Below are 23,400 nucleotides of genomic sequence, written 5' to 3'. Positions count from 1 at the left end.
CTACACACTACATACTACAGACTACACACTACAGGCTACATACTACATACTACACACTAGATACTACACACTACATACTACAGACTACACACTACAGACTACATACTACACACTACATACTACAGCTCTAAAACAGTGCAGATTATCGACAACATCGTTCACAACTCCACCCTAATCTGCAGCTACATTCTCTATCAGGATCCAGCTCAGCTGAATATATACATAATCTTTTAAAATCTTTTTCTGTATATCTGAAAATAGTTTCCTGTTGAGATCAAACTGAACATGCCTCATGTCCAAGTGTCTCGGTCAGGGTCAAAGGTTAAGTGTCGACACATGGCTGACATAGCTGTGCCTAATGATTGACAGCTGAACTCACCAGCAGAACTCTGACTCTACTCATCAGTAGCATTTCTCTTTTCCTGCATGCTCCCAATAGACCAGGGACTAGGGGATTCTGGGTAACTGCAGATCTGATTTATTGTTTCAGATGTCAAGATTAATTATCAGCACATCTCATTTCTGTCCAGGGTGACAGAAACACAATTCTGTTTGATGGAAGCTTCAAGCAGAAGGTTCTGATCCACGGTGAGAACCACCTCCTCAGATCTGCTGTCTTCACAATGTAACAGAAAAGCAGGAACAATATAACATTAAACTAACAAAGAAGAAAAAAATATAACATAGTGTGAAATGTGGTGGTGCATGCTGACTAATGACCTGCAAAGTTAGTTGCTGGGTCAGATGTACATGCTGTCACCTTCTCATTTCACTAAGCAGAGGCCGGCATGAATCTCTGATGGTATGATAACCTCAGAGCAACATTTGTGGGAGGGGAGAGGTACACTGCTCTACAATCTGTCTACTCCAGCTCTCTGAGAGGGTATAGATTGGAATAATGGAAGATTGAGTTGTTCCAGTACCAGAAAGTTTTTAGAACTATTGTATTCATTGAGAGAAGAATCAGAACCAAGGTTACTAACTAAAACCAACGAAAACTGAAATTGAGAAAAAAAATGTTAGCTGAAATAACAGGATTTAACTGGAGAAAACAATGACTAAATATTGTGCATTTATAAAACTAAAACACTCTGAAATTATAGATATAATATCCTTCATTTTCATGTTTATAAATCTATTTATTAGCCTTGTGAACTGATGTGAAATTGATTCGTATTTCCATACACAAGCAGTTTACATCAGCTGTCCATACAAAGCAGTTCTCCATTCTCCTCCAGGTGGCGCTGATGCTAGTATGCTCAATGGTGGCAGCAAAAGTTGGAAGGAAACTGCAGAGTCAACGTTAGGTTGAAAAAATACTCCATTGTTTTAATTGTGCATCCTCATGGTATAGAGAACATATTTCTAACAGCTTTCAAATTAAAATAAAATACCATTATATGCCTGCCTTTCTTCATTTAGTCTGAAGACTCCAGATGTGATTTTCTGCTGATTGGCATCATAACCTTTTCACACAAACATGTCTACAGTAGCACTATGAAGGTACCCATTTACAGTATTGCCTTCCACATATTTGATATTTGAGTAGTTTTATGGTTAAGAAATGTATTTATCCTCTTCCAGGTTACTTCTTTCCTTCTGAAATGTGTCCTCATCCATTTTCTTAACACTCAGGCACACAGACTTCTGGAAACAAGTACGGATGTGTTTGTGTAGATTCACAGCAGAAAGCAAACAGAGCGGGTGTTGGGGTTGTAACCGGGGAGGAACTGGGTTGAGTTATTTCTGGAGTGTGTGCTGCCCTGGTTCAGGGGCCGACAGTCAGACATGTGCCAGAGCAAGGGCGAGTCATGATCCCCACACTAAAGAGCAGATGCTGGCTCTGATGAACACACATTTGTTCTGATCTTCAGCCTGAATGAGCACATACAGACACATGCACACACAGGAGCACACACACTGCTTGATGATTCTCTGCTGCGTAACTTTAATTTCAACACCTTTTATGTTAGCAGGACCATAAAAAAAACAATACAGTGGTTAGTCTTAGCTCAGTGCTGCCATTGTGTGGTTGATGGAGGTTTTTACCAGAAGGTACCGGGCTAGTGAGCCTTCTGGACATCAGCAGACAGGAACAGCAAACAGACAGCGGCTCTTCTTCAGAGGTCAGAGAGTTCAAATCAAGGCAAGAAATGTCATATGGAGATTTTCGTTTGAACAATAAAAAGAGGCAATGAGAATGCTAATTTTAAAGAGATAGTTGATAAGGATTATTAACAGTTGTGCTGACTGATGTTTTCCGTCCAGATGGAGCTGATGAAGAGTTTGTGTTCATCAGGGTTTCAGGTAAAAGCTTCCAGAGAGGAACAGAGGAACTACAAGCACAGCTCGAAAAAGAAGAATTCCATAAAAAGCTTCATGTTTTTGTCACTCATTTCACAAATTATTCATAGATTCATAACACAATGAGTGAAATATTTCAAGCCCTTATGTCTTGTCATTTTGATAATCATGGTTCACAGATAATGCAAACCAAAATAAAAAAAATACATATTTAAAAAATGTCTTTAAAGAGAGGTGTCAGGTTTCCGCAAATGATGTACTCCATGCTCGGCTGGGGCTCCTGCGGCGTAGCATGGAGGAGATCAGCCTGTGGTTCTGTACCGGCTGCTTTGTCTTGACAGCTGTCTTCAGGTCATCTTCATTGTTGGGTCTGGATTCTCTCATCTTCCTCTTTAAACAGCATAGAGATTCTCTATGGGGTTAAAGGTCAAAAGAGTTTACTGGCCAATCAAGAACAGCAACAACATGGTTAATGAAGTGAAGCAGTGATGATTGGTGCTAAATAAAATCAGCATCTCTATAAAGCTTGTCAGCAGCATGATGTGCTTTACTCAGTTCCTCTGTGCCTGTTAGCTCTCGATGAACTGAGTTCACCCAAATTCTAAAATACAATTTGCTTGATAATCCTCTCAAGGCTGCAGTTAACTGTCGCATATTTCCCCATCACACTTTTTCCCTTTTCCCTTCCACTCAACTTTCAATGAGCTATAATTTTCTGAGATACTGAATATATATATATATACACTGCTCAAAAAAATAAAGGGAAGACTTAAATAACACAATATAACTCCAAGTAAATCAAACTTCTGTGAAATCAAACTGTCCACTTAGGAAGCAACACTGATTGACAACGGGGACCCTCGTCGGGTCAATCAGTGTTGCTTCCTAAGTGGACAGTTTGATTTCACAAAAGTTTGATTTACTTGGAGTTATATTGTGTTGTTTAAGTGTTCCCTTTATTTTTTTGAGCAGTGTATATGGAGGAGATAAAGAACATGGATGTTAAGACTCGGAAGCTACTAACCATGCATGGAGGGTTCCACCCCAAATCCAGCACCCTGAGACTGAACACGAGCCGTAAGGAAGGAGGCAGAGGACTAGTGAGTGTGAGAGCCACTGTCCAGGATGAAACATCCAAGATCCATAAATACATCAAGGACAAAGCCTCAACAGACGATGTGCTCAGCGAATGTCTCAGACAATGTGGAACAGAGGATGAGGTGCTGGAGGTACCATGATGGGAGGACAAGCCCCTACATGGGATGTACCACCGACAAATAACTGACGTGGCTGATATCAGGAAATCCTACCAATGGCTGGAGAAAGCAGGACTCAAGGACAGCACAGAGGCTCTCATCTTGGCTGCACAGGAACAGGCCCTAAACACCAGAGCAATAGRGGCTCAGATCTACCACACCAGRCAAGACCCAAGGTGTAGGTTGTGCAAGGAGGCCCCTGAGACAGTCCAGCACATTACAGCAGGGTGCAAGATGCTGGCAGAATGACCGAGCTAAGATCCTGTGGGACTTCCAGATCCAGACAGACAAGATGGTAATGGCGAACCAACCGGACATTGTGGTGGTGGATAAAGAACAGAGGAAAGCCGTTGTGGTGGATGTAGCAATACCAAGTGAHTACAACATCAGGAAAAAGGAGCATGAGAAATTGGAGAAGTACCAGGGCCTCAGGGAGGAACTGGAAAAGACCTGGAAGGTGAAGACCACAGTGGTGCCTGTGGTCATCGGGGCCCTCGGGGCAGTCACCCCCAAACTGGAGCAGTGGCTCAAACAGATCCCAGGAACAACATCAGACATCTCAGTCCAGAAATGTGCAGTTCTAGGCACAGCCAAGATACTGCGCAGAACCCTCAAGCTCCCAGGTCTCTGGTAGAGGACCTGAGCTCAGAGGATGAAACAGACCACCCACAGAGGGTGAGAGAGAGACAGATATTATTGGTATATTATTGTTGTTGTTTATTGTTTAGGTTCCCCATTAGCTGGACTTTACACCCAGCTAATTTTCCTGGAATCCTTAAGACACATCATAGAGCAGAAATCATTCAAATACATGATGGATGACAGATTTAATATACATAGCAATGCAAAAATTAATTACAAATCACACAAAATGTTGATGAATTTATAAAATATACAATAATTAACCATGTAGAGGACGACAGGTACCGTCTAAAAGGGTCAGAGAGGAGAAACTTCCCTCTGAACGTTTCTGTTGTTCTATAACAAACAGCCCCATCTAGTGGACAGCTACGGTAAAGCAAGTTTGAGACAGTCAACAGTGCACTATGATGCTGCTGTACATAATAAATCAGTGAGTCTGAAGATCTAAATCTGTCTGACCAGGTCAGTTAGTTGCCATACCAACAGCAGCGCTGTGTTCAGGTGGAGCGCTCAGTTGGCGGTGGGCCACATTGAATCTGCATCCAACTTATTCACTTTTACTGGCTGCTGTTTTCTTGCAAAATACTGTATAAAATGTATAAGGAGTACAAAGAACTTACATTTTCAGATTAAACGCAGACATTTCCTAGAAAAAACAAATAAATTTCTGTTTCAAAAGGTGAAAATTTTCAACTTTTCAAATGTTCTGAGTTTCAAAACTGAAAAAGTTTTGACTTTTGAAACTCATTTATACTTTTTTCTAGAAATTTTCTGAGATTAGTCTCGAAATTATGTACCCCTTTTTTTCCCCTATTGTTGTATTGGGGAGATTTGTCCAACCCCACAGTTCAAAGAAAAGTTTTAAATCTAAATCCACCAGGGGTGTGAAGACTTTTGGGTTTTACTGTATGTATAGTTTAATACTCTGCCAGAGGTTTTGGCGAATACTTGATAGTTGTTGAATTTTCATCACATTCGCCTTGTGAGAGAAAGAGATATATACTGTACATCGTGTGAACACTAGGTGGTGATATAAAACAAATTTTAAATCTTTTCCCACATCTGGGTGTCTCTATTTTTTTGTTGTTGAAATGTTTAAATGTAAAAAACATTGTTGGAAAATGGAACTTCCCACTGAAATACAGATGAGCACATTTAAACAGGAAGGAAAAATAAAAAACTCAACAGATGATAACTGGACAAATTCAAATCTTACAGGCTAGTGGAAACCTGCAGGGAGTTATGGGTAATTTTCCAACATTAATCAGTCAATCATTTTCCGGCTCACTAGCAGGATTTCTGGTTTTAAATATGAAGCAGAGCACATTTGCAAAGCAAGTAAGATTTTAATAAGAGTCAGGTCTTAATAAAGAAAATATCACAAAAACTTGTTCCTGACAAACATAAGCAGTAACTGAAAAATATGAAATGTAACCGTTTTTAGAAATGATCTGCTAACTTAACTAACTTTTTCCAAGTCAGATGAAACAACAAACCCACAGATCTTAACAGTTCCCTCTTTACATCTTTTTATTTTGAACCAAGTGTGATAAAAACGAAGATCAGTCCAGATGAAAAAACAGCATCATGCATATGCAGGAGTAAACTGATCTTTACCGCCATCGCTGCCAGGTAATAAATAAAGCTAAATCAAAACTAAAATGAAAAATAAATAAATAAAAAGACTCCAGTTCAATGAATGAGTTTAGCTCACTTCAGAGCCACAAAGGAATAGCTGGATGTCCTTTAGCTTCTGCCAGTCAGCGATTCCTCAGGAGTCTTTGGTCATAATGGCGAGGAACTCCTCCTGGTTGACTGAAAAAGTAAAGCCAGCTCATCAACACTTTCCTGTTTGTCAAATCAGCTGAGAATGTAAGAAAAGCGGAGCCTGACGTACTCTCTCCGTCTCCGTCGGTGTCGAACACGTCGATCATGCTGCGCAGCTCCTCGTCGCTGATGTTTTCACCGAGCTCCCGAGCGACTCGTCTCAGGTTCCTCAGGCTGATCTTCCCCGACTCATCGTCGTCAAATAGCCTGAAGGCCTTCATGATCTCCTCCTTGGGGTCCCGCTCCATGATGCGGTCGGTCACTGTGGTCGGCAACAGAACGTGTTTAAACGAGTCTCTGTAGCTGCGTTTTCATTACCAATGTGCGCAAGTCTTTGTCTATATTCTGCTGATGTTGGGGAGAAAAAAACAACAACACAATTTTGCAATTGCTGTGTTTCCATTGAATAAGAAATTGAAATTAAAATCACACGTGAATAAGTTTGTTCACGCAATAAATCATTAAAAAGATATATTCATAATTCAGCCAAGGGGTTAATGCTCATCTATCAGATCATCACAGACGTAGGCGTCTTATTCAGGCGTTGTAGTGACAAGCCCCGCCTACTTGGGAGCGGCTACATATACGCTATTTTGGGGAAATTGTAGTCTGTGATGGATTCAACAAGTTGGAGTGACACACAACTTTTGATAAACTATGTAAACCTGTGAGAGCTCTGCTGGAGCCGGCTGCAGATTGTCTGGAAAAACAAAAACAAACCTTCATCTTAGTACTACTTCCTGTCTTCTTCTTTGTTGTTTTAACCAGTAGTAACATCCGGCTGCTGATCACGTGACTTGTTTGATGCGAAAAAAAAAAAAAAAGTGTTTCCATGGCAGTTTTACAAAATACATCTATTCTGAAATGGCTGTTTTTCTCAACAACTTTTTATCGAGAAAAGTGAGATTTTTCAAACATGGTATGTTTCCATAAAGCAAATTTATTTTCAGAATTAGAATTTGGGTAATTTTATTTTTAATGGAAACACAGCTACTATCACCGCAGTTGCCCGCCGCGTCACCTTACCCACTTCATTGAAGTCCTCAAACGTGATCTTGCCGCTGCCCTCCCGATCGTAGTCCTTCAGGATCTTCAGAACGTCCACTTTCTTTACTTCAAACCCAAGCGCTCGCATTGCCACCTGGGGATTATACCTTAGACAATTAATAGAATTAAGTGTTGAATGGAACATGAATGTAATGCTGTGCCAGTACTAGCAGTTGATGCTCGTATTAATAATGTATTAATGACCATTACGAAAATATTACACAAATTAATACAAAAAAATGTAAATAAAAATTTGTGTAATAGTTGTTTCTTTAACATTTCAGATTAGGGCAGGCTATAATAACATTCAAATCTTTTTTTTTTTTTTTTACTAATATAACATTTATGAATACAGTAAAATACTGTTTACTCTTAATAAGCATGTCTTCCTCAAACACACTTTTCCTGAGAGATGGCAAACCCAAATCCTGGCAGTGGCGCTTCGTACCACATTTTCACCATGTTTTTTTTGACATAACAGTTTTGTGACATATAAAATTACTTTTGTGGCACACCCCATGGTCTTTGTGACATATGCCATGGATTTTGCGACATAACAGCTTTTGTTACATTCATATGTCACAAAAGCCGTGGGATGTCACAAAGGTATTTGTGCCATATGACCATGTCTTTTGTGGCACATGCTACGGCTTTTGTGGCATATGTCTTGGCTTCTGTGACACATACCATAGGTTTTGTCACACAGGTCATGGATTCTGTAACATATTCCATGACTTTTGTAACATAACACAACTATAGTGGCATAACACGGCTTTTGTGACACATTCCATAGCTTTTGTGACATGTGCCACGGCTTTTGTGACATGCCATGTCACAAATCATGCCGTGGTATGTGTCATAAAAACTTAGGTCATGTCTTTTGTGAGATATCCCATAGCTTTCATGACATATTTCATGGTTTTTATGACACATATTTAGCTGTTCCCCCACCCCCCACTCACCTTCAGCTCATGGTAATCTATCTCTTTATCTTTGTCCGTGTCAAATAAATCAAATGCTTCTTTAATTTCATGCTTCTGCTCTTCGGTGAGCTCTCTCCTCCACTTGCGTTTGCGTTTGTCCCCTCCGAGCTCAGTTCTGTTAAGAAACAAAATAAATTTTTTTACAATAAATCAAAAAAAGTTACCCAAGGGAATGCATGATAGAATATTGCATAAGTGTATCTTTACTAGAGGTGTGCCGATCGATCGGCCACCGATCATAATCGGCCAATTTCCGTGAAAAAGTGTATGATCGGTGATCACCGATAACGGTCTCTTGTTGCCGATCACACAAACCGATCACCTGCTTTTCATTTCGCAGCAGCCTGCCTGTGCAGCTGGTCTCTTCTTTCCTTCACACTGTGCAAATGTGCAGCAACAAATCCTAAGCGATGTGGAACTATAACGCACTGAGCGAATGGGGAAGTTTGAGCGTTGCGGCAGAAAATTTAAGCACGTCAAAATGCATCAACACGACGAATCTAATATGGCATAAAAACAATGCCATACGGAATTTGGCTACATTGAGGCTCACTGCAGTAAAAAAGACATATGGAGGATCAGATAGCAGATAAAGCAGGGCACAGCTACAAACACTCACCCGGATTAGCATGACGGTCAGAAAGCTAAACAAATAACCCGCAAAAGTCTTCGAGCTACGATGTAAGACGCTGGTTTTTGGCTAAATTAAGGTGAATTCATGGTTCCTTTTTCCACATAATGTAACCGGTAGTGTTTATGATGAAAAAAAAAAAAACATTATGTGATCGGTATCGGTGATCGGTATCGGTGATCAGTATCGGTGATCGGCCCTCATGGGTGATCCGTATCGGCAGGAAAAAAACCTGATCTTTACTTCTACTTTATCAGTACTAAAGTACTAAATTCAAGTTCTGCACTCTGCAGTTTTCATGTACAAGCTAGGAAAGCACAAATGCCACCCTAAAATATCATTTTTTTTAAATCACTTTTGGTGTCATCTTTGTTATTGCCATTTTTAATGACATGTAGCTGTCTCCAAGGAATTTCCATGATCACAACAAATTAGGATAATTAAGATTTCATTTTCTCACATAATACAATTCTATTTCCATTTTCCAACTACACTTTTTCCTCCCACTGAACCTTCCGTGAACATGTTTCGACAGTCAGCCTCATTTGTGGCTTTGTGTCAATAACCACTCGTTGGAAAAAGGTAAAGTCAAGTATCTTTCTCTTGACATTGTAGATCATAGGATAACATTTTTGTTAAAAATCATTTTGATTTATCTTATGTATTATTTTTACTGAACTGAATTGTCAGGTTTTAATTAGTTACAAACTAAGAATCGAGTTCTGTTCCAGATGTATTGTGACGCACATAAATAAGCTATTCTATGGTTCTGTTTAAATTTAAACTCTCCTCAGTTCTAAAAAGTATTTAATATTTCTGTTTTTTTAAGAGTCCCCAAGAATTCTCAAAGTAAGCATGTTGTTTTGATTTCAGTTTAGATATTACTTTTCTAAAAATGTCTGATACCAGATTAAATACGAATAGCAGTAACTGATTACTATCCTCTAACACGTCTGCTGAGTACATTGATCCGACCCCAGCTGCAGCGGCAGTGCACTGCCCCTGAAAACAAACCTCGGCAGAGAGCGATGATGGAAGCCAAAATGCTAACTGCTAACCCGGTCGGACCAGGCAAGTTTATCGCCTTCAAAGTGACTGTGCCCTGGTAGAGAGCAGGAGTAGCGGGGGCATAGCAGCTTACCTTGCAGACAGACTCATTCTGGTTTTAGTTTCAATGTCTAAAAACAGAACTTTACAGTCAAACACACAGTTAGCGCTGCTCTAATCAACACAACAATAAATCCTTTTATCCGCGCTCACGTTCATGAATCACATTGGTCGCTGGTTGCTAGGCAGCAGCTAGGCGCTTCCTGATTGCGCTGTCGTTCTTCTTCTTGCCCCGGTGGCGCTCTTTTAGTAGCATTAGCTCCATCTTCTGACTTACCCGGTCACTACAGTTCTTTATGACATAAATTCCATTGAACCTACCATAAAGAGTAGAGTCCAACCTAGTCCAGGAGAAAAATGATGGTTATACTCACATAATATAACACGTAAGGTTGTATTTTCCTCTTTCGTGATTAAGTGTTTGTTCATCTTCATGTCTAGAATCAGAAGTGGACATCAGCACAGGCTTGCATGTGCACCATTGCACCATTTTCCTCTGGGTTCATTAAATGTATTTTTAAATAAGTTGATGTCTTGCTACTGTTCAGGAATAAAGCATATAAGCCCGTGTCACTATTAAGTGTTTTAATTTATTGTAGTTTTGAATTGACCAATACACAACTATCTGAAACCAATGATGTCACGCAAACATAAACCTTGACCACATCAAGCATAAAATAATGGCAATCGTTTTGGTGTATTTTTCAGCAGCCCTACATCATCATAGACATGCCTTTCATTGTTATTTAAACCTTTCAGGGTTTTTTTATCTTTGTGTGAATGAAGGCCATGTATAAACATGGCACCAGAAATGTCATGACATGTTTAAATAGAAACTTTTAAAACAGACAAATACAAAGAATGTTTCATTATTTTTCGTTTGAACAAGGCTTAGCAATCTGCAGTTCACACATCCTGAACTATATTGTAGATTGCATGTATGGAGGACATTTAAGTATATTTGTCCATCCAAACTTACTCGAGCCTGGGGCCCCACATCCTACTGAATGTGTCTCTGCTTACAATCCAAACAAACATTTCGACACAAAATGGTGATCTTTATGTTAGTGAAGTCAGGAGACTTTGTTATTTCATAAACAATGATGTCGGGATCTCTTTCTCTTGTGTGAAATAACAAATGGCGATAACATCTATTCCTTTCTCTGAAATAATGCGTGATGAAAAGAGAACAAAAGCTGCTGCTTATTAAAAGTAAACTCCAGAGGCTCAGTCTAGGCCTGATTTTGATCTCTAATCAGCTCTCCTATCGATCCGACCTCTGCCTCTCAAACAGAGCTCCTCTTTTATGCCTCCTTTCCAGGCCAATTCCATCTACCAGTAGGGAGGTGCTGATGAGGGAATTGGAGGACATATTTACCTTCTCCAGCATCCGTAAGCTGCACAGAGGCTGCTTTCTTAGAAAGCCACATGAGAGCGTGCCCCCTGCACACATGTGGAGCAAAACAGAGCGTTCTATATTCAGCTCATGTTATGTACATGCATACAAGTCGGTACATGTGGTTGTAACGGAGGTGAGCAGAGAGGAGGGAGAAGTGGAGGGGGGCAAATAGGCGAAGACCTTTTTTCAAAAAGCATTAAGTGTTTTACTTCTTACAGAAGACTGATTCAGTCTTTTCACAAGCTGGTCTCCACATTGTGTCCAGGACTGAACGGCTTTGTTCTATATTCCATGAATCTCTGAGTTAAGTTGATCAAATAATGGACGCCATTTGACAAAACTCTGAATCATTACAGTTCCAGGGCATGTTTTATTAAATCACAACACTTTAAAGCTGCAGTATGTAACTTTTAATTTTTTGCATAGTTGTTAAAACTGTGGCCATGTCGTGACAGTATGGTATGAGACAGATAATATGTGAAAAAAATGTATCTCCTCTAACCTCCTTTCAGTGCGTTTATTGCCATCTGAAGAAATGCACCATTTCCAATTAAAAACAACCAATCAGAGCCAGAAGGAAGGTCTTTTCAGAAGCAGGACATTTCTGTTTAGAATACTGCTATGACCTAGCTCAGATGACCGCAACCCCTCTGTCTGGTTGGTCGTCAGGCACAGATCTCCCTCAGTCATTGACCGGATGGCTCCCAGCTCGTGCTCCCAGGTCTGATCAGGAGTAGTCCATCTGAACCGGCTCCCACACGACTGAGTCCCACACCATGTCAAACGACTGATGTGCCCCACGCCATCTGCGCATCTCTGTGGCTCTGGCTCTGATTCCAGTACTCTGTGAATGGAATGAGTCCTCCCAATGTATGGTCCAGGTGGACACGTGAAAGCGCCGTCCATCTCCAAGACCTTAACTGAAGCACAGTTAACCACAATGTGTAAGCAAACCCAGCCACCATTAACATTTTGTTCTTTTCCATTGATTAGACTTAGCCAAACTGATGTTTAGTGTACAGGTAATCTCCTCCTCAGTTCACTGTCCAGACCGGCACCTGGTGCACTCAGAAGATCTATAAGGAACAGAAAAAGCAAACAAAGAGGGAAAAATGTTCACAAAAGGCAAATAGACTACAAAACTGGAGTATCAGCGACAATATTATTGCTTCCTTTAATATATCCATCCATCCATTTTGCAACACCCTTGTCCCTAGTGGAGATGGGAGGGTTGCTGCCTATCTCCATCGAATGTCTCGGGCAAGAGGCGGGGTCACCCTGGACAGGTCACCAGTCTGTCGCAGTCCTTTAATGTGAATGTCAAATTGTAGGACTGAAAGAACAATGACCAACAAACCAAACGCTGATTTGGACATTTTAGAGAGGCCAGGAATGTCAACGGGTTATGATCCATATACACCACAATGTTAGCGACACCACTTAAATAACTATCGAAATATTTCAGGGCTAGGATCAAAGCAAACATCTCCTTCTCCATCACAGAGTAGTTTAACTGATGCTTACTGAACTTTTGGAAAAATAGCTCACCAGCTTACCAATAACCTAGATCACCCATAAGTGTAAGAACAGCTCCCGAGCCGCGTCCATGTAAAGCTGAAATGGGTGTTTAAGATGTTTAACACAGGAGCAGCACAGAGGAGCATTTTCACCTGCTCAAAAGCCTGTTGACAAAGGAGAGACCAGTCAAACTTGAAATCTTTACACAGTAAATTTGTTAAAGGCACCACCACCGATGAGAAGTTTAGACAAAAACATCTTTAATATCCCACCAGTCCAAGAAAACGCATAAGCTTCTTCTTCATACCTGGAACAGGAAACTGCTCTACTGCCTGAACCTTCAATTTAACAATGTACTGTAGACCTCACCTTGGCCAACCACACCACCTAAACAGGTTAACAGCCGCCCTTCCAAACTCACATTTGGCAAGATTGACTGTCAACATTGCCAAACGAATGAAAAGGTCCTGGATGCGCTCCATGTGCTCTTCCCACGTGTCAGAACACATCACCGTTGTCCAAGTAGACCGCACAACCAGACGTCACCAACCACTCTGTTCATTAATCTTTGAAATACCACGGGTGCATTTATTAGGCCAAACAGCTTTACTGTATAAGACTACAAGTCTGTAGAGGACGCAGACACCTCGCCTGCACGCTTTGTTAATGGCACCTGACCAAATTTATTAACAAAGTCAAAAGGATCCAACGCGATCATCCCTTTTGGCAACAGGAAACGGTATGGTTTTGTCACTGCATTACGTTTGCAAAAATCTGGGCAAAAACGAGGGGTGTTGTCAGATTTAGGAACCCAGAATGAATGGTGATGCCCAGCTGGACATACTCAGCTCTGCAATCAAGCATATAAGCCACTTCTCCATCCAAGTACTTGTGCTTCTCCAGGTTTACTCTGTAAAAGTTTAGCATATAGCAAAATCTATACATCCACATCATATTCTATCAAATGTGTACGTCCTGAAGTGTCTGAAAATAGACACGGAACTTGATTTATCAGCTCCTCTCCCAATGTTTCTGAGTTTTCAAGACACTCATGTATCAGCGTGCTGTCCAACCCATCCATTTTGCTGTCAGGTGAAAATCTTGCTCTCCCCCAGTGATGGCTGTTTATTGTACACACAAGTGTGGCATCATTACACTGTGGCTGAAATAAATCAACCTCACAAGAATAACATGGTTTTAATAGGCTCACATGACACAACTCAGGGTTCCTACAGCTTAAGGCAAGTTAAATTTAAGACTTTTTTAAAACCAACTGAAATTAAATTTAAGACAAACGTCACAATTAACACAATACGCTGGATGACGTTTCTTCTTGCATGTTGCACGTTTCAACCTCTTTGTTTATTGAGAAGTCTCTCTCCACTGTTGCCTGGCCATGCAATAAGCGAAGAAGCTTCTTGCAAAACTCCCATAACTCAGCGTAGCATTTGCTCTGGGAAGCCCAATGGAGGAAGACATCAACTGTATGAGATGGTTGGTAGGAGAGGAAGGTGTCATTTCTAGCCTCAATGGATAAGAAATTGCAAAACTGTTGTGTAATCACAAGAAACAGTACAAAGACAACCCAAATTAATAAAAAAAATGCAAAGTGTTTATTTTCTAATTCATGCTGATAATGTGTTTTCTGGATATCTAACACTTGTTATGATGGCATTTACATCACTCCTAGCTTATTTAACACTTAGAGACAGATATTGTAATGAATGAGGAAAGAAAACTTAAACTGTTCTATTCTTTCATACCGGCTGAGACACCTCCTGACAGCTGCTTATCATGCAGAAACTTCTGCACAAGATTTCTCATCTTTCCCTGGCACCATTCTGGATAAGAGAACATCTTTCTACGGTCCAAACAGGTCAGCTGCCTCACTGTGGGATACTTTACAGGGCTCTTGTCCTGCACTTTCTGAAGGATAGTCAACATCAACTTGATGCAGTCCCTCGTAAACGCCAAGGCCGAGAGATCTCCTATCATTTTGTGCTTCGAAGTTCCTGACAGGGATGAGAGTAAATGGTAAGTGGTCTGACCACGAGGCCAAGAGTGATACATGTAACAGCAAGTAAATCTATTTTTTGGATCCTGGTAAAATTTTAACAATTAGTCGATAAACTACCTTCAGAGTTGATTCTGCACCCAAGCCAATGTTTACTTCTTTAAGAAGGACCCAGATATTTTTGTCACCAACATTCAATCTGGTTAACTGAAGTGGACTGATGTCCTGAAGGACTTCCCTCAAAATACAAAGAGAGCAGAAAAGCTAGAAATGTGACCCACACAATTATAAACACATTACCTGTAAATTATGTCAAAACTGCTTTCTTCTTTCAGATTTCTTTCAACATGATTTAACTGTGATATCATGTATATTTGCAAAAAAATCAGAAATAACACAATGCCCAGTAGTAGAAGAAAATTACAATAATCAATTCTGCCTAATTGTTCATAACAAATGGCATCATTGGCCCATCAGTTTGACGTGTTCAGGAAGGTGCTGAAGGTTCTGATGACAGGCATGTACAAGTGAAGTTTTGCAATAATAAGAGGATCTTTCTGTGCCACTTCAAGGGAGTCTTTGTCACACCACAAATATTAATTTGACAGCATAAAACAGGGAAATACATTAACAGTGGTGGATTTCAGTATTGCACTGCTGAAATCCAGGTGATACATTTTAGGTGATAAACCAAAATCACCTAAATAACAAAAAAATGAAGGATTTAAATCAGGGGTGTCCAAAGTCGGTCCTGGAGGGCCGGCATCCTGCATGTTTTAGGTCACTCCCTGGTTTAACACACCTGGATCAAATGATGGCTCATTAGAGGCCTAAGAGGAAGATTGACAAGCTGAAGAGGTTGTTACACCAGCAGGGAGAGATCTAAAATGTGCAGGATGCCGGAGCTAGAGGACCCACTTTGGACACCCCTGATTTAAATATTTCACTCTATGTAATGAATCTATATCATATTTGAGTTTTATTTTCCAAAATATGTAACAAAAAACTTTGAACTTTTCACAATATTGTAATTTTTTTTAGATTCAATCAGAGTCCAATTAAATAACTGATAAAGGAGGAAGTAAGAGACACATAGAAACCCTGAAGTACTTCATGTTCACTGAGCTCTTTCATATCATGAATTGTGAATGGCTACTAGGCGTAATTAAGGTGGGTTTAGGTGGGGCTGCAGCTTGTTGAAGTCACAGTGTTTGTGTTCACTCATGTCTTTTTAACCAAATTCCACTGAACTCCACCCTGAACCAGCACAAAGACCCCCTGTCTGACGTCCCTCTGCACATGTGAGAGAGAGCTGTTGCAGCTTCAGTGGCAGGAAGACGTGTAAACAGGCAACGGGTTTGGTTTAACCCACATTAAATGAATCAAAAATATCATTATTTTATTTTTATTTTTTTACTAGATTTTGTATGAATTCTTATGTGGTTTATTTAATGCTCATTTATAGCTCATTATGTAAAGTGTTATATCAGTGAGAGTCTATTATTGTGTCACAGAACTTCAGACACTCACTTCTTCTTTCCTTATCAAATTCAAACTAGTGCCTCAAAATCAAAGGAATGTGGCAATCAACTAAGTTTTTAGTGAATTATAGAAGTGGTTCCAGGTCTTATTTCTTATTTGGTCAGTAACATTTTAAACTGTTGCTTTCAGACCTTGAAAGAGTTTTATAGTTCTCACAGCATCTGGAGGTACTTCTGCTTTCATTCGGCTCTACGGGAATTAGAATTGTTCGGGGATTGTTCATAAAACAGCATGTGTGAGGTCGTTATTAGCTCCCTATTCAGAAAAGGATCCACTTTACCCTATTGACATTTCACAAGAAAGTTTTTCAGTACGGTGAATGAGACACTAGTCACCTTGGCCTTTCACAAGTCAACTCCCCAACGAGGACACTGCCTGGAATGACGTCGAAGAAGAACCAGTCAGTGCAGGTGAAAGTCGGATAGCATGTTGGAATCAGTAGGCGTGTGAGGACACCCTGCTAAGAGTAGGCCCCATATGATGACCACTTGTGTGATATAACAACTTGGCTTCATGCAAACCCAAAGTCAGCCCCATGGAGTGCTGGTAGTGCTGTGTAAAACAAACAAGAGACCTTCTCTGTTTCCCGGTCAGTCTTTTGACTGATTGTCAGAAACTATAGCTGCTTCAATTACATTCATGATTGTTAATATTTTGTAATTTCTTCCTGTCATTTGTACATTGTGCATAAAATAAGTCAGTTCTTAAGAAACACTAGAAAAACTGGGACAGTCAGTACTTTGTCCCCTGACACCCAAACTGCTAAAATAACCATCTCTGGGTCTAATTTGGACCAAATTATGTCCCAACCGTACTATTCTCTCAAAGTGTTGAACTGTTTTTGACATAAAGTTTATTTCTTTCTCCTCAAAGACAATGACGTTGTAAAGTTGAGTTTAAATGCCTATTTCCTTTGTGTTCTTCATTGTGCTCTTGTCATGAAGCATAATAGCTATCTGCAGGTGCTTGAGCCTCATAGCTCTCCTTTTTCTATAAAAACATTCATCTTCCTTTCAACTCCCCTGTCATCATTATATCTTAAACACACACAACAAACACACAAGTATGGCATTCTCCACTGCTGGGATTGTTGGTGAACATCACACTCAAGTACCACTCAAGTACCAGCTATTAGCGTGTCACTGTCATCAGATGCTTTGGGGAGATTCCTGGATGTGACTGCTATGAAATATTGCCCACACCATGTGGTTTATCTGTAAGGAGACACCCAGGAACTGTTCCTCATCAGCCTAATGACAGGACTCGCACATAAACCACAGATGGGCTCAATCTGGGACCCATTTAAATCAGTCCCATACTGATGGAGTCGTACACGGAAAGGAATTGAGGTGAAGCATAGAGCCGGTTCTTGGTGCTACCTAGAAAGCCAACTGCTGGACAGGACACTGCTGCAAGACGTATAAACACCACTGAATTGTAAAGAAAAAGTCAATAAAATTAGCTTGTATAAATTAACATGTCTCCAGCCTGTGCCCTGCATCTCCATTTGGTGAGGTAAACCCATGGTGTGTACAGAAAGTTACACAAATGAGGAACTTTATAACTGGGCCAAACAGCAGAGCATGTCACTGGTTGACATGATGTTCACTAGCATTTCTGTCTGACTCCAAATGGCAAGAATAAACTTGATGTAAATAGTTAAAAACTAACAACTGAAATTACTGTCTGCTTCAAACATTATTTTATGATGTAAAATAATCAAACCCAGGTAAAGTTTACATTGACTACAGATTTGGCTGTTTGGTCCTGCAGTTGGTAGCACTGCTGTTTACAGCGAGAAGATCTTCAATTCAAATCTGGGGTCTTTCTGCCTAGACTAGCTTGCATGTTCTCTCCAAGTAAATGGGTTTTGTCTGGGTACTCAGGCTTCTGGGTACAATAACAAACGTTAAATAAATGTATTTATTTAGACAAAATACGGAGGAGACGGTGGGAGAGTCTGAAGGACACGTATACCAAGGAGTCTCCTCTCAACCCCCGTCTTGAGCGAATTTGATGCATCTGACACACGTTTATAGCAAAATGTCAAGCGTCTGACTTCAAAGTGCACATGCATCAAACTTTTTTGATACAAAAACACACTCGGTGTGAACGCACTATTAGTCCTACACGCAGTTGTCACAAGTTCGAGTCCCGCCTCGATGACCTTTGCCTTCTTCCCCCTCTTTCATTACCTGAACCAAAAACCCCCAAACGAGTTTTTTTTTTAACTTAGCAAATTAATTTTCATAATTTCAATTTAGACAATGTTATCAATGGACGAGCAGCTTTAGTGACAGTTAAAATAAATAATAATAAAAAAATCACATACTGCAGCTTAAATTTGATGTTTTGAAGCTGATGTATATTCTTGAAATAAAATGTTTAACGGAGTGGGGAGCACTGTTGACACAAGGGCTTTTGGGGGAGGAGGGTGGTGGTGGTGGTAGGGTCTCTAAATCAAGTTAACAGCACATTGAGCAACATTAGGGGCGCCTCCCCTGTTGGTTGAAAAGTGTCACAATAACCAAGAGCCTAGAAACCCACCTCAGAGCGCGTGGATGTAGATCTCCACGACAGAGAGAAATCAAAGCGAGGTGTCGCTCTCACCTGCACGCGCAGCGCAGGCGACTCGACACGCACACACTCACCAGAAGGAGCGCGCGCCGCTGTGCCATCACACAGCGGAGCCGCAATTGGACAGGAAACATCCGCACCGCCTGGTTTTCCTGCCCTCACCGGGCGCAGTCGTCCTGCGCCCCCAGTGTTCCTTCTGACCGCCGGAGAGTTTTGACCTGAGCCGCAACACAGCGCAAAAGTCCAGGTGAAGTGCTCCTCTTTATTACTCTGATTATTATAACAAAATAAGATGCGCCAAAAAGCATCGGTGTGTTGACGGATATACGCAAAATTTAACATCATGAACAGAGTTTGTATTATAAATATAAGAAGGTGCACTGCTGTGTTTTTAAGAAAGACTGTCTAGCTGAAAGTACTTTTTTTAATTAAGTAATATTCTGTAACATTATCTTTATCAAGTTGATTATAAAAATATTTGGTATTAAAGATGACAGGAAGCTGTTAGTTTACATTAACATGTACAATTTCTATATACACCACGTGGTTAATCAGTGAATTAACTTATTTAAATCGTCAGCTGCCAATATTCATTGTGTATTACACATTCTGATTCAAAATTTTCATTTCTGTTGATTGAAACAAACATAAACTTTTACCAAAGCGTATCAAAGAGTTTCAAACCGTAATGTTGTTAGCCTGTTTTTTTCTGTATTAATCTTCAGATGAGGTAAATAAGAGAATTTCTTAAAAGCCTGGAACGTCTTGAGTGTTTGTTTGAGTTCTTGTTGGAAATGTTAGTACTGGAAACAGAATGAGCTGTTCTGTTTGCTTTAGCTAAGTCTTATTCACAAGGAGCCACTTATCTGGATGTTTCCATCACCTTGCAACACTGTGAGCATGCAGGGGCGGACTCAGGAGAATACATCTATGGGACCAGGCATTGTGCATTGTCCTTTTTCCGAATGACAGCGCAGTAGAGAATGTCTCTGATTCATTTTCTACAACTTCCAGTCATGGCAGTAAAATTAAATGCAAATAAAATCAACACTACACAAGTTTTTTCCACTTGGATGGTTAACGTTGATTACACGCACCATTAAAAGTATTCAGAGGTGTGTTTTCTTTGTTAGAGTGTTTTCCCTGAGAACAGGAACCTCTGCAGGAAGCACCAGAGAATCGTAGATAATTTTACGCCCCAAGGTTCCTGCAGAGGGGGGTTGTGTTATCTCCAGGTCCAGGAGATTTCAGTGGGTTGTTTGTATTGTAGAAAATGGCTGATAGGTTCACAAGATTCTTTAAAAACCAGCGGGAGCAAACCATAAGTTTTTCCTTTTGTTTCTTACTGATGATACACAGCATAGAGCAGCAACAATTCACATTGTGTATTGATTTACAGTAAAATGGTTGCTGCGTTGACAAAGGTAGTGTTTGGACACATTTGTTCAATTGAGTTGTAAAAATGTAAAACAAAGATCTTAAATGTCAGGTTCTACGGTTGCTGCTGGACATGTAGAGCTTTCTGAGAGTTGAACTCAGAGGTACTGTAATAAACGTACAAACAGTTCTATTAGATTACTTTATCTTTTAGCAGACAGACCACATAAAATTTATAATCTAAAAGGAAAACTGTAAGTTTGTGGTGTAGATTATTTTATTTAGGATCAGGATTCCTTCTTTACATCATTGTGGTGTCCCAACATGATCGCAAGTTTGGCCTTGGGGTCTCAATCAAGGCATTTTTGAATGATTGGGATCGGAGAAACTTACTGCATCCATTTACAATCCCTGTTGTCGACTTCAGTTTAATGCCGTTATACAACCTGATGGAACAGATGGGGTTCTTCTTGGTTGTAAAAAAATCTGCAATGCCGAAAACAAGTTAATCTGAAAGCAAGTCAGGTGAAGCAACACACTTTAGAGGAAACTCTAAATCTGACCTCAAGGTGGTGGACATTGGTTTTCAGTACCGTTTACAACTCCCAGAGTCAAATATTTTACTCCAGTTTTTAAGATTTCAGTTGTTTGACGGATGCCACTGCTTAACGTCACAACACACTTGATCAATTCCTCATTAATAAAAAAAAGAGCTGTATGGATGTCCATCAGACTGCTGGATCTCACACTGCAGAGCATGCACAAGCAGGAAAGGAGATACAATATATATGAATATGTATGCATCGGAATACAGATTTTTCCAGCTACAAATGTTTTATGAGACAGCAATTTTCCTCAAATAGGAATACAAATTCCTACGATGTTGTTTGCAAGTGAGGAATCCAGAACCTGAGCCAGAACACTGAGCTCCTCTCGCAACCCAGCTTTGTTGTGTTAGAGTGTGGTCCATGTGCTGCAGCTACTTGCACGGTTTCCCTGCTTCTTCTGTGAATTGTGTGCAAAGCTCACCATCAAAGCGGGGTGTGCAATGTGCAACGTTAGAAAAAGTGTAAAGTGTCTTTGCACAGCATCATCGAAGGAAAGCTGTCTCTCGCTGTCTCACACTTTGAAGCAAAGGTAGAAGCAACTGAACTGGTTTATTATGTCCAGATTTAGTGATGAAATTTCTCCCAGTGCATTGAGGCCGTTTTGTGTGGAATGCCAATAATGCCAAAATGTGTTGTTGTTTTAGGTTTTTGGTGAGTTTTCTTGGATGGAGAATACGGTCTTTCTTCCCTATTAGTCCATCCAAAAACTGTATTGTTTCATCTATATATCACCATACAAAGCTATAAGCAATGTTATAATACAAGATAAATTACATTTTTATGTATGTTTTGCCAGAGATGTAGTGGTAAGAGCTGGAACAAATTATATAAATATTTTCTTTCCATATTTTCAATAGGGAATACACATTCTAAATACACATTTTCAAGATTAAAATTTTCTAGTCAAACTAATTGAATTTATATTCAGAGTTTTGTTTGTTCTAGTAAGATGAGGAATTGACAGGAACAAGTCCAGATCACCTCAGATATACAAAGGCAGCAATTTATGACTACCTCAGTTGATCCCCATGAGGGATTAATCGCAGCATCAGAGAAACAGTGAGAAGACAGTATGGTCTGGTTACCAGTATGTTGGATTACTGAGTTTTAAACCGTGATGATTTCAAAACTGCTCTGGCGTGCAGTTCCTTCATGAGATGCCATGGAAAGTAGCAAAAGTTCATACAGCAGGTCTTAATGCTCAATTAAAATTTTTTGCTGGATTCCAATTTTTTAGACAATACTAGTGAATGATGTGATATCAATCAGATGTGAAAGGTTTACGACCACCAAAGCGATCCGCATTGTGCAGAATAATGTTGATGCTGCACAGCAGCACTCTGTTCACAGAAGCAATAGCGAATGCTGTTGTCTACGGACGATGGCATCCATACACGATGCAGTCATTGAATGGGAGCTTCAAATTCAGCTCCCATTGCTGAATTTGAAGATATTCAGCAATGGGAGCCGACAGTATTGTTACACGATCATGACGAGACGAAGGAAGTTTATAAAAAGAAACCATAACTAGTATAAACGGCCTTTTGTGGAACACTGACTGCAGCTTTTGTTTTGAGGTGGAGTTGGACCAGGAGTGGTGGGATTGGGATCAGGATTTGGATTGGACTGGGATTGGGATGAAATGCGATGCGTTACATTGAGGCAGACTGCTTTCATAAGTAATTTTCAGCCATTGTTAGCATCCGGTTTTATTGCATCTGGTATTGCCGAATTATGACACGTCGGCAATACCAGCCGAATTATGACACGTCTCATAATTACTGCCGAATTACTGCCGAATTATGACACGTCTCATGTGAATGAAGGGTGAATAGACTGGAGTTGGGCCTTTCAGACTGCCATGAAAAAGTTAGATATAGGTCACATATGGGTACAAAAATTAGATTTGGGTCTCATTAGCCTCCTGTGTGAATGTAACCATAGTGAGCTATCTCTGGTTATATGGAGCAACACTAGTGCCTTCCTACCTGTTGCTGTGCTAGCTGTCTAACATTATTTTAGGTTTTGTTCAAATGGAAATATTTCAGTTAAAACAGGAAAGAAAAGTGATGGTGTAAAAACTAAAGGAGCCTCATGCAAGACTGAATAGCTCAGTCTCATACATGCTGATACCTCACTCTCATACTTGATAATTTTTATAACATTATTGTACTTGTGTTGTGTGAGTGTGTGCTACAAATCTTCTGTTGCTTTTATCTTATCTTGCGACATATATTGGGCAAAAACATGTTTTATATGGGTGTAAACATGAAGAAATGAAGCACAATTTGTGAAACATCAAGTCGCTTCGACTCTGTGAGAGTCGAAAAAAAAAAAAAAACTTTAAAACTAATACTTAATATTAGTACTTTATGTGAAATGGCTCTAATTATTACTGAAGACAAAATATCTCGATCGGTACATCCCTTACTGTTTTCTTAACTCTGCCTTCCAATTCTGGACATGTTAACATGTGTACTTTATGCAGTTCTCAGAATAATGTGTAGCTGAATCCAGCTGATTAGTTATCATCTGCAGTGAGCTCTCTAAGCAAAACAATCACACCCA

The 23,400-nt window shown here is 40.1% G+C and overlaps 2 protein-coding genes across 2 annotated transcripts in view; one reads left to right on the top strand and one right to left on the bottom strand.

Moving 5' to 3' along the window:
- Positions 1 to 5,528: 5,528 nt before the first annotated feature.
- On the bottom strand, positions 5,529 to 9,994 carry cetn3 (centrin 3). The gene is made up of 5 exons (XM_008423178.2): positions 9,832 to 9,994; positions 8,039 to 8,174; positions 7,056 to 7,170; positions 6,100 to 6,291; positions 5,529 to 6,017 (listed from the first exon to the last, which is right to left on the bottom strand). The coding sequence occupies exons 1-5, from the start codon at positions 9,846 to 9,848 to the stop codon at positions 5,974 to 5,976; spliced, it is 504 nt and encodes a 167-aa protein (XP_008421400.1). The 5' UTR covers positions 9,849 to 9,994; the 3' UTR covers positions 5,529 to 5,973.
- An 8,814-nt stretch (positions 9,995 to 18,808) lies between these two features.
- The window catches only part of LOC103473173 (hyaluronan and proteoglycan link protein 1-like), a 31,175-nt gene continuing 26,583 nt past the window's right edge, over positions 18,809 to 23,400 (top strand). Inside the window, exon 1 of the mRNA XM_008423177.2 lies at positions 18,809 to 19,094. The gene's annotated coding sequence lies outside the window, so the exon portion shown is untranslated. The remainder of the gene's footprint in view (positions 19,095 to 23,400) is intronic.

This window comes from Poecilia reticulata, linkage group LG12 (genome assembly GCF_000633615.1).
Source record: "Poecilia reticulata strain Guanapo linkage group LG12, Guppy_female_1.0+MT, whole genome shotgun sequence".
Lineage (NCBI taxonomy): Eukaryota > Metazoa > Chordata > Actinopteri > Cyprinodontiformes > Poeciliidae > Poecilia > Poecilia reticulata.
Note: the sequence above shows the minus strand (reverse complement) of the source record. Positions and strands in the feature narration are given on the sequence as shown.